At 33.5% G+C, this 12,902-nt stretch overlaps 1 protein-coding gene across 3 annotated transcripts in view; it reads left to right on the forward strand.

Annotated features, from left to right (window-relative positions):
* aff2 (AF4/FMR2 family, member 2) overlaps nt 1-11,945 on the forward strand; it is a 193,316-nt gene extending 181,371 nt beyond the window's left edge. For all 3 annotated transcript variants that reach the window (XM_015351809.2, XM_015351811.2, XM_015351812.2), the window contains 2 exons: nt 2,653-2,867; nt 4,093-11,945. In XM_015351809.2, coding sequence (XP_015207295.1) covers nt 2,653-2,867; nt 4,093-4,214 — 337 coding nt within the window. In that variant the 3' untranslated portion in view covers nt 4,215-11,945. The remainder of the gene's footprint in view (nt 1-2,652; nt 2,868-4,092) is intronic.
* Nucleotides 11,946-12,902: the final 957 nt, after the last annotated feature.

A 12,902-nucleotide genomic window follows, 5' to 3' on the forward strand; every position in this document is an offset into this window, starting at 1 on the left:
TTTCTTAAATTCTAAATATAAGTGATAACATAATATGAATCTGTACACATACCTGGATTTTCTGTATTAAAGTTCTTTCAAGAAGGGCAAACGTGTTTCACCTCCAAAATGACAAACACATTTGTCAAAATTGCTCTCCAGCTTTAAAAGTCTTGAAAAACAAATTAAATCATTTGGGGATCCTGGCAAGTACAGGTATTTAATATTATATTCCTATGTGTGAATGCATCCTTTAAGGAACTGTATCTAGTAAGACTGACTTAAGTAGATGATATTGTCACAGGAATGCAAAAGAAGTTAACAAACCAACCTGTGTCTGTGTACCAAATGTGATGCAGCTTGTGTGAGAATCGTAAATGTGGGAATGCTGCACTAAAACACATGCTGGACATCATACACCTTCTGAAACCACCACCGTAACACAGCATATATGTGTAACATTTGGTGCTGATTGGGTAAAAATACAATACAATGCATGAGTCAGTAGAAGTCAGGACACGATTTACAATAATTTGTACAGTTAATATTCATGATAAGAAAAATAAAATATATAATTTGGAAACATCTTTCCATGGGCTACAACATTTCTGTATATTTACAAATAATATTTTATAGCTGCAAATACAGTACAATAATTTAGCTTAAAAAAGTTGGCACCTACAGTATGTGCCAAAAACATTTGAATAGATTTCTAATGCATGAAGGAAAAACATAAAAGCACACAGCCACTAACATTTATATACAAAAAATAGACAAAAATATATATTTCTTTGCCTTTACTTGAGGTTTATTTAATGTTCAATGTCTAAAAAAACAAAAGTGTTTGGAAACATTGCATAACAGGAGACCAGACAGTAGAATTTCTAAGAAGATATATACAGTAACACATTATAGAAAGAAATAACTGTTTGATGAGGGCTTGGGCTGGCTCTTAGGCAAGAGTTTGACCAGCCTTGCTGTTTTGTATTGAGTGTAGCTGTCAAAATTAATTAGAATCACATGCTCCATTAGAATGAACTTATTTTGTGGTGATTATATTAGCGATAAATTGTGCTTCTTAATCCCTTTATAGCACCTCCACTACCTGCTGGAAATGTAATCAGCATGGAAATTAGAGTTCAGCTTCCTATCTGAGGTTTATTTTTATACTGGCAATCATGAATGAGAAGTTATTTTCATTTTTCATCCTTCTAGGGAATTGTTTCTTAGAGCAAACTCCCCAGCTGTCCAGGTACAAGCTGGGGTGCTGACAGGGAACATAATTTCACTTCACAAGGTGAACATGTTTCAATTTATTACTGAATTACAAGACCTGGAGCCAGATTGTTTGGGTTTTGCTCTAAAAGACTGATTAATATTTTCATTGATTGATGGCTGGAACCGGTTGACAGAAAATCAAAGAAAAAAAAACTTCTATTTGATGCTCAAACAGTTCAGTTCAACATTAGTGATTCATAGCAAAGCTTGAAGAATGAAATACAGTATAAATACACTGTATATAAGTACAAAGCAATGATCTTGAGACCAGGTTGAGAGGCCAAAAGGTTAAATCCATTAATAATATGGATTTCCTTCTCTTTGTACTTTAAGCTTAAGCAGCAATTCTGACAACTGTCTACTTATCAATTGCACTGTGACCTCCCCACTTTGAGACCTATAATACAGTACTTTATGTCTAAGAACAGTTTTACCCCTGGGTTTGAGGTCTGTCTTGGGCAGCCTCAGGCCCACCTATTCTGTAGCATGCATGTACAGTGATCCACCCTAAATTTACACCACCTAATAGCTGTGAATGCAGAATGTCTCTTGACCACCTTTGCAAAAAATATTTACAAGATCACAAGTAACAAACTGTTCCCAAACCTGTTGATTTCAAAAACATAAAGACACTTTTAAATTTGGAAACTTAAAAATATTACAAGTTCAATGTGAATTTAACAACATCTGAGTAGGAATAGGTGCATTATTTCATATTGTATACTTCACAAAAGCAATTTCCGAACAAAACAGAGTACATACACATCTTCCAGAAATACACTACCATGTTTTACTCATAAAATTAAGGAGAAGGAAAAGGATATAAAAACATATTTAGACAAAAAGCAAAACATCACACCATCTTAGCTACTTTATCTCCAGCAGTGTCCAGCTACTATGGTACAAACAATGTTGCAAGGAAATAAATATCCATCTTGTTTATATCAGTTTTCTTCCTGTCATTATCATTTCATGTAGTATGGCAAATGCTTGCATTCCCATAAAGCAGTTTGTTGAATTTCAGTCACCTTAAGTCCTAAGGGCAACTTAAATGAAAAGTATGAGTTAGCTGGCAAATGAAATGCCAACCTAAATCTGAGTCACCCAAGGCCAGCCCGGTGTAAGTGGACCCTTAGCTGATGACTTAATTTGATAAAAAAACAAAAAAATAACACTGCTCTGAAAATGTTTCAGTTGAACAACAAATCATGATCTTTACAAGGTGCTACCTGTGTTTTTTTGTGAATGTGCAATGAATAACAGTGTGGATGAATTATGTGAAGTAATACTACTTCTGTGACAGTAAATAACTACTGTATGGTGTCATAAGAGGTTGTGGCTGGTGATGTGTGCTCTGTCCTGTTTAGTTCTTTAACTCCTACTATCCTCTCCCAGGAGCACAGGTACACCATCACCCATGTCTCTGAGTCCCTCTCCGGTTGGCTCTGTCAGCAGCACCACTGGCACAGTGGGATCCTCCTCCACTGGCAGCATTGCCATTCCTCATCGCATCCACCACATGGCTGCCAGTCATGTCAATATCACCAACAACATCTTGCGCAGTTATGAGCACTGGGACACGGCTGAGAAACTCTCCAGGGAGAGCCAAGGTAACCAAGCTAACCCAAGCTGCCACTGTTACCCCATGACTGGGAGAGACATGTTAAATGCATTTACAGTAGGTTCTTAAAGACATTACATATGCTGTATTTTTCAAACAACAAAGTTACTATTCATGAGTTATTGTATTTTGTGTAGGTTCATTGAAAATGCCCTTTTAGAAATAAATTAATTTGAATGTTGGAATCATTAACCATAATCATTGATTTTTAATGAAAGAAAATTTTCTGTGCAGGCCAAATGACCTAAAGCTGTATGAAAATAAAATAAACATAAACAGGTAAAGAAAGAATATATAGAGAAAAAGATACTGATGACTACAAGAAATTTGAGCTACATGCTCTCAGCTTCTAAAAAATACTAGAGGGGTAATTATCCTCTATTAAATCAGGATGTATTGAATACATACTAAAAGATTTCATTACATGGTCTTTGTACAGTGGCTGAGATTAAGTAACAGACCCTTAACATCTTTTCCACAGTAATGAGTGAAAGTATTGATCACAAGAAACCCTAAGATAAATTTTAAATTGCAGATTGAATTTGAAGTGTGTTTTCCTGACACTTCCTATCCAGTAAGTGAAGAGACCTGATTAAAAGACCAGATTTTTGCTGAGGGATGTTGTAGAAGTGCTAAAAGCTGTATGATTGCTTATTAGATGTTAACACAACCTTTTTCAACCTTTCTTTCTCTCTGTCTTGAGTAATAATGTGCCCAATTAAGAATCAATGTTCTTTGTATTTGGTTTGAATAAGTCAGAACAGACCAATTATTGTACTTAGATTGCTAACGTCATAGTGCCACTGAATCAAGGTCTGCCTTTTGGCAGAGTAGTAAGTCAGTTTCAAAAGCAATCATCTGATATACAGTATATTTAAGCTTTCTTTAATTAAATCTACACCAATTGCAAAGTGGGTTGGATTTTATGGGAAATACTACTCATGTTGTTGAAGCTGACACTGTAGCTTCATTCATGTAATAAGTGGAAGAGATGTTCAGAACACTTAGCTACAAACTACAAGATGAGCAAGATACTGTAGCTCAAGTGTCTGCCTTTATTGTTTGTAACTTTTATGTTAGTAACTTGAACAATAAATATTTAGATTTTTTCCACTTTCAGATGTGCCATACATTTTGGCAAAAATCTATATACAATGTATGACAAAAGGTCAGCCTGTTGTTGTAAAGCTAAACTTCTGTTCCTTTCTCTTCAGAGTTTTTCCAAGAGTTGAACTCTGTGATGGGACCACTGACCCAACACAGCACAATGACCGAACTGGTGCGATACGCTAGACAAGGACTGCACTGGCTCCGGATAGAATCCAATTTATTATAGTGACTGGACTGCCACACATTATATTGACACATCTCCATCACTACCTCTACCAGCATACAGATCTCGGGCGATGGACCTTCACTTAGGCTGAAGGATCTGGCTGTCCATCCACTGTGTTCCTCCAGACTCCTCTACTTCAAACAAACTGGGATCATCAACTGAAGGTCATTTTTATTTAATTCCATTCTTTTACCTTACAGTTTTACACTTTTAAAGGCAATGAAATAAGAATATTATTACTAATTACTGATTTTAATATATTTTTTTGTAAAACTTTGGAAGTGCTTTAGTCCCACATTGAAAAAGGGAGAAGTATAATGTATGTCAAAGAGAATCCTTTTGTTTCTAGCCACTGTTTGTTGTAGACTGGATAGGAGACTGTGTTAAAAACTGAAATACATTTTTCCTTCATTCTTGAAAATATCCTTTTCTACCATTTTGATTCTTTGTCCATAAGACTCGTAACCAACGATATTTCTAACTAAGCGGCTTCTAATGTTGACTTTCATATTTTCTTTTAATATCAGATTACATATGGTAGATACATTACATTTGTTCATGACAGTACAGTGCTATTGTCATTACTATCATTAGCACCAATGGTCATAAAAGGGCCATCTTTTTTTTCTTTCATTTGCTTCTTAAGGCATTCAAGAAACACACAAAAATGGTTTGTGGGTAATATAAAAACATTTTAAAATTATTTCCATTCATTGTGTGAATCCTTTTGAGAGACCTGGGGTGATTAATGGCTGAAGACAGAACTCCATTTGATATGTTACATCATAAATTAGATGTTTAGGGTGCCTGATATGTTGTTTTGCTAAACAACATTTTGGTGGGATTTGGTGTACTTGCTAAATGTTAGTAAGCATGTGAAAGCACATTAGATGACATCATCTGATCAGACTTTTATCACAAAAGAGTGTTTCTTTGTTTACAAATAAATCTGAAAGGTTAAATATGAATTCATAGTCGCCATAACAATTATTAGTTGTAATAAATCACTGATATTTTATTTAATTAAAAGAAGCAATGAAGAATTGTTGTGATATGTTTACTTCTGTTGCAAGTTCTGTTGCAAAAATATCTGCACTCATTTTCCCTTATGTTATCTTGTGAGTTGTGTGGTACATAGCTCCATACTGGGCCTTCATAAATATACAGGGAACACCAGTTATGAAAAAATTATATGCTACTCATTTGAAAGGTTGATTTTTTTAAATCTACAATAAACACTCTATGATAGAGTGGGTATACATAGGTAGGTACAGTAAATTGAAATCATTGATAGCATGAAAAAAAGTAGTTTTACTTTTATATTACTGTAAACATTAAAAAATACAACTTTAAAAATCCACACAGATTGACAGAATATTTCAATCTTTTCTTTTAATCCATGGAAACATGACTGTATTGTACTGTTCATTGATACCTTGTTTACTTTCCACTTATTTGTTATCTGTAATTGCTTGTTCAACTTTGCTGAAATGTGGCCTACATTGTACTTACTGTTCAGGTTTAAAATGTATTTTCTACAAACAGTACTTTTTAGAAAGAGCTTGGAGGGGAGGAATTATGTCATATCATGTCATTTGCCAAACCGCTTTATACCATACGGTGTTGCAGGAAACCAGAGCCTACCCGGCAAGCAACGAGCGCAAGGCAGGGTTCACCCTGGAGAGGGCAGCAGTCCATCGCAGGGCCAGTGCATGCCAATGATAAATGGGGACAATTTGGAGCCTATGGTAAAGGCTGAGGGGGAAGATTTGGCCTGGACACTGGGATAACTCCCTACTCTTGTCGAGAAATGCCCAGGGATCTTTATTAACCACTGAGAGTCAGGACCTTGGTTTAACGTCTAATCTGAAAGACGGCGCTCACTATAGTATAATGTCCCCGCAAGGACCCACACAGACCACAGGGTGGGTGCCTCCCACTGGTCCCACTAACACCACTTCCAGCAGCAACCATAGCTTCCCAGGAGGTCTCCCATCCAGGTACTGTCCAAGGCTCATCCCTGCTGAGCTTCAGTGGGAAGACAGTTGAGAGCTGCAGGGTGATATAGCTGCTGGCAAGGGGGTGGAATAATCTTATGTAAAATTTCTCATTATGCTTTTTTTATTTTCTTGTGTGTGTAAAACTTTCCTCATCCCTATGATTAATAGTCTTGAAAAGAAGCAATTTCCAGAGTAAAATATTTTATAATTGGACATTCTAGGGGCTTTCCATTCTGTGCAATGAGTAAAGATGTTTGTTTAGCTAAACCCTATGATCCATACATTGCCTGGTCAAACCTCGGCCATGGTGTTAACCAGCTGTGCACAGGATTCTGAGAGCAGAAGCACACAGCTGGGTGAGCACAGCCAGGGTTACTAAGGCCTGTCAGTGAGGGTAGCACTGCTTTGCTGCACAACATAAACCTCCAGCACTTGCTAGGAGCCTGTGGTGTTATTATTGATAAAGAAATGGTTCCAATGGTTAGTGCTGTCTAACTGTAGGGCACTGTGGAGCTAACATTACCAGGGTATGCTTCAAAGAGCAGCACAGATAGTCCACAGTTCTCCACAGCTGGATCAGATGGCCAGCAGTGAGCTGCGTTAATCACCCACTAATGACTCCAAATGGAAAGGCTACTAGAAAACAAAGATATTCCCATCAAACAAGTATCTGCATTCATTATTTCTGTCCTGTTAAAAATAGTTCTTATCTCAGAAGACTAAATAACGATTGCTGGATGTTATAGACAGTAAATATGTGTGTTAGATCCACTTTTTTTTCTCTGAGATGAAGCAAAGTGCCTCGTTATCAATGAAAAAAAATACATTCTATGTTTATGAGCAAGTATTAATTTTCCATACCATATTGGTATAGTACATTGTTTTCATAAAGACATTTTTATTTATATACGGTTTTTACTGAACACAGTTTTGGCTTTAAGAATTGCAAATGTGTAATTGATTTCAAATTTGTAATTTATTATCTATTGAGATGACAACAGTAATCAAATTTAAAAAAACATACAAAGCAAATAACTTCTTGCTCGCAAGTCATTAATCTATGTGAAGATGCAAGCTTTTCTATTTCATCTCATAAAATCCAGTTTTCTATGTTACAGAGTGCCATATTATACTGAATATTTTAAAAATTTGGAGATAGAATGAAATAGTGTGATAATTTAATGTTGATGCCTTATGGATAATTAGTTGTAAACAAATTATGTACTGTACGTTAATCACTTAATATATATTTCAGTAGAAATTATATCGATTTAAAATGCAGCATACTTCTGAGACTATCTGATGGGAAATCATAGAGTAAAAGGTATAGTGTCAGCTACAGTCCCATGATGTATATATAATATTTATAATAAAAAAAACACACATAATACTGGAAAAAAGCTAAAGATCTCTAAGGAACATTTATCAGAAAAGGCACAAAATTGCCTTCCGAGAATATTGAAATTATAAACTCATCCCTTTGGCCCATTTAACATTATTTTCCCAACATACAGGATTTTTTTACTATAGTGAGAGAAATTGTAAAAATTCAAAAACAAATAAATTTGGTACAGATACAATATTGTATATGTGCACTCGCTTTAGACAAAGCCAATCCTATCTTTCGCAATTCAACATTATAGACTGTCATCCTGTTTAAAGAATGGTTTGTATGTTTTGAGTAGCTTTTTCACAGCTGTTCCTGCACAAACAAGAAACAGTCCATTGTGTCTGTAAAATCTGTGCCAATTTGGCAGCACTGCAGCACGCACATAGCATTGTTTTTTGTTTGGTAAAACCAACTTAAGGATAAAAGCATGGTCTGACAGAAAGGGCAAAAAAGTAATACCTTGCATTTCTTTTATGATATGGTTATTTGAACTGTTAACTGGTTTATTTCCTATGATACCATTAAATATACAGTATTAATACTAAAAACAGTGAAATCATATGGGAATTGAATGAAGTCTATAACCAATATAAATAAAACAGCTGTTGCAACAAATAACATTCATTCATTATACGACCAACTACTTGTAAAGAGAAGCATCCCAAAATGTATCTGCCAAATCCAAATATCCAGATATAGTGAACAGAGATATGCTACAAATGAATTGATGGTTGTAAAGAAAGTCAAGTAAAGGCAATGTCACATACTGTACAGTACTAGTCATTATTTTGTTTTTGTTTTTTGGTACTTAAACAAGATGCATTGGAGTAAAGGATGATTCTGTCACAAAATCTGTCACAAGACTGGAACTGCCAAATGTTACATACAATTTAATTAACTCATCAGCTTTTGACGCATCCTGGACTTTTTTAAAATAAATGTCTAATCAACATCAGTTTAAACAAGCAAAATGATCTAGATATAATATTTTTCCTCAGATCAGGTTAAAACATTTTGACAAATCAATTTGAATTCTAGAAACTATTTTGGAAAATACATTAGATTTTCATTTCAGTTTTCATTAATCCTATCTTTGATTTATTATACTGTATCTTTATATTTTTAGTACATTTGATTTATAAACATGAAAGAACCATGAAATAAAATTTTAAAATACATCTTTTCAACTGTACAAAAAGAGTTTTGGCACACAAGACAGTACACAAGACAGTAATCTCTGAAAATTGAAACTTTTAGCCCAAGGTTTACCTTAAGCTTAACTAAAACAAAACACTGCTATGGAAATTACGGCTCAGTCTTTTATTTTAATATATGTATAATTACATGGACATAGGATTTAGAGGATAATATACTGTATAGATCAATGGAGATCTATCACCAAGTTATACATGGAAATCTGTATGGATGAATGTAAAGGTAAAACATATTGCAATATAAAATATTTATTGATTTGAAAACATGCACAATCTCTCTTTGTAGCAATTGCATTTTGTTTTGACTGATTGATTTGCAAAATTTTGACTTTGGAAATAGTAATACAACAATGTCAAGGCCATGCAGATTCTATTTAAAATCATACATCACTCGCACTCTTCAGAAAAACATTACTGAAACGTAATAAAATATTAGCACAAACTAAGTTGAATCAAATAACTTTTCATAGGAGTAGACAGTAACCTGGTTATTAGCCTTAGTTTATTAACAGCTTTCATATTGCTGATATCAAAATATGTGCTTATTATAATCGTAATCATTTTTTAATAGATTCTTCACCCTTGAAAAGACTTGACTTCTCAGTACATATCTCTCTTTATTTATATGATTATTAAGGGAGACACAATGACATAAAATATATAGTGTCAAACCCCTTATAATTTACTTTGTTATTGGTATTATAAACAACATCCAAAACTACAGTATAATATTAAAGTAATTACAAAAATGTTTTTTTTTACTATTAATTCTAAATGCTTCAGTTTCAAATGAAACTGAAAACATCTGCACAGTACGTTCTCTGATCTGTGTTCCTGACATTCCTTTTCATTTGCCCTCTTGTTTCTGATTCCTTGGATATAAAAGTGTAGCACTAGAAATTATCTCTGATTAAATGGTCCCAGCTGGAAACCTTCTGTTAGCACAACAAATTAAATATTGTAAATAGCATTTAATTAGCATATAATAACATGCAATGTTGGTCAATTACAGGACAAATAATTCAATTTTAATTAATATTTAATAGGTACCATGACAATTTAAAGTGTTACAATTATTGGGCAGGAGAATCTTTATATATGATCTACAAAAATAACTGATAAGTGTTACATGTGCAAGGTTTTATTAATTGAACATTAAACCTTTTTTTTTTTTAAATGCCAGCATCTTTTAGCACTGTTTTATGTAGATACTGGGATATTTTGCTACTACACTCATGGCATTGCTGTATCAACACCTTCATTTAACCAAAGGTAACTTGCGCAAATTAAAGACATTATATGGCAAACCTTCTTGAAGGTTTAATCTAAAGGTCTTGGGTCTAAAAACCCTAAAGCACCTTAGTTATCTTGAATCAGTTGGATGACTTCCAATGATAAAATAATCTAGAATTGTCTGTTCATACTTCTGTTGTTGTAATTGTTTACATGTGTACAGTGAAACAAAGTGGTTCATTTTCTATCCTATTAAGAATTGTACTATAAAAGTAATAAGGGAGTCCCTGGAACATGTAAATGGCTGAATTGGAAATCCACTGCCTTGGAAATACTGGATTCTTGTATGACATATGACATTTCATATTCCACATTCCCTAGAGGTTTTTAGGTTTATCCAGTTCAGTGTGATGCCCAAAATTCATGTAATTTTGCGCTGACCCAGCGTGTCTCATTTTCTGTTTTTTATTTTCTATATAAAAATGTGTATAGTTTGATTGACAAATAAACCCTTTTATTGATGCAAAAAGGGCATTTACTTTACATGATTGTACTTCCTGCAAGACATACGTAATTTCCATGAAATTATGAAGAACTTACCTTACAATCAGGAAATAACTAAGCAAAACATTTTCTTGCAGTTACATCAATTATTTTTTTTAATAATTCTACAGTTTTAAAAGGCCAACCCAAATTTAATATGGTTAAAAAAAACTGATATGGGAACAACAGCTTTTTAAGATAAGAATCTAAAACTCAACATCTTTTGCTGTATTACAAACCAAAGAGAAATCCTGAAATTAAATAATTATCTGTAATAATAAACAGTTAAATTAGGCCCACAGTATGTGAAAACTGTTCACAACAAGCACTGAAGTTTTGCAATGTCCAGAGAACACTTAATGTTAAAATGGTAAGCCAAATAAGAATTGTTTACCCGAAGACTGTGTACAGTGTAAACGATCCGTTGCAATCTATTCCCAAACGTGTGCTTAGCAATGATGAAACAAGAGATGAACAGAGGTACCATTCAGAGTAAACAGCCTTTTTGCTCTCACTGAGGTTTGGTTGCCAGTCAAAGCAGGAAAATGTTGTAAACATGATTTGCAATGACACATAATGTCTTTGTTCAGGCATGCTATCCTTGTAAAGTTTTTAGTTTATTTGCAGAGCAGGGTAACTGTGAATCTATTGATTGAATATTGTATAGTCGTAAGGGTTGATTTTTATTGCTTTATGTACAAAGAAAGTATCCTGCTTGTTTTGCTTTATATTTCAATGTGTTGCACAAGTTCAGCTAATTTTGTTTTTATTTTTGCCTATTGTATGTTTATTTTATAATAACAGTCATATGTAATGTACAAAAATTAACAGTAGATATGTTGTTTTTAAATGTTTAATGTCTCTGTAAAAATAAAATTGTATGAAGCAGTATAATTCCTTTTCTAAAACAGCGCCCAATTATACTATTGGAACATTGGATTATAAAGAAATTTAAAAAACCAAACAGTTTTTATTAAAAAATCTGCAAATTCATTACATCATGTATTAGCATATTTATTTTCTATAACAACATTTTACTTGTTGAGTAAGCCGGTGAATTATGTTTCTTGAATCGGGAATTCTATTACACCAGAAGAACTAGTTAAGCCATAGAAGGTTAGTATTTCTCTTTTGTAATAGTGCCAAGTTTTTTTTTTACCATTATCCCACCAATATGTTATTAATTTACGCTCTTGGCATGACAGTAAATGTTTTTGCGTTGATCACTTATTTTGTTTCTGTTGGTTTCTTTTAAAACTGTCACTTTAGTTTAGAAAACAAACATTAGTTTGAAACACCCTTTCTGAATGGCTTACTGTGACAACATGATTTATAATAAAACATAGCTCCCACTCCATTTGAAGTGGCACCCTGTGGTTAATTTTATGTGTTCCACCCTATGAAAAAATTTGGCAGGCTCCAGACAAAGCTTTTATATAATCTTTATATCTTTTCTATAGTTACATTTGTTATTTGTCATAGTTATTATAGTATAGTATTCTTGTGCTGCAATTAAAAAAAAACCTTTGTATTCTCAATTTCCACCAGATTATGGTTAAGTAGTGATTCTAACACCTGTTAATTAACATTTATCCAGCATTAATTCACCGGTGTGATGAATAAAGGAATCCAGTGACAAAAACAATGAAGAGGTAAATGGGCCAGAAATATAACTATGAGTGTCAAACAATCAGGACAACTAGAATATAATATCTGTACTGTATTATCATGGCAAAATAAAAAAATATATATCTAATAGTTCTAAAACCAGACATTTTCATATAAATTAGTTTTCTTTTTTGCTGGTCCTCATAAAACTACATCTTTTATCAACCTAATAGATATTTATTCATCACTTGAGCACCCTCATGAGCTTGGTACATTTGTACACACTGGGCTTCCTTAGACAGATTTATAAAACAAGACAGTTACCTTTCAGTAGAACATGAATTCCACCTGCTAAATAATTTCTAAATCGAAGTGTCAAAATCTTTTATTTACTGATTCCCATCATTTCATTCATTCTTGGCAACCAGCCAGTTTTCCTGACAGTTGAAATTTATTTATTTAATTGCTTAGGGTAACCATGCAATAAAATAATCTCAAAGATAAATTTTCATGGCATTGCACAACATTAAGGTCATTTTTCAATTGCTATGGCTATATTTCCACAGGTTACAGGTGAAAATTTGTTTTAAGTCAAAACATCATTAGCAGTAAGCTTTGGAGAAGTTGTGTGGATGGAGTTTTTTAAAATCATTTTAATAAAAAAAAATGAAGCAGACCTGATCTTAAGGGAAGATTTGGT

This window comes from Lepisosteus oculatus, chromosome 8, assembly GCF_040954835.1.
Source record: "Lepisosteus oculatus isolate fLepOcu1 chromosome 8, fLepOcu1.hap2, whole genome shotgun sequence".
Taxonomy (NCBI): Eukaryota; Metazoa; Chordata; class Actinopteri; order Semionotiformes; family Lepisosteidae; genus Lepisosteus; species Lepisosteus oculatus.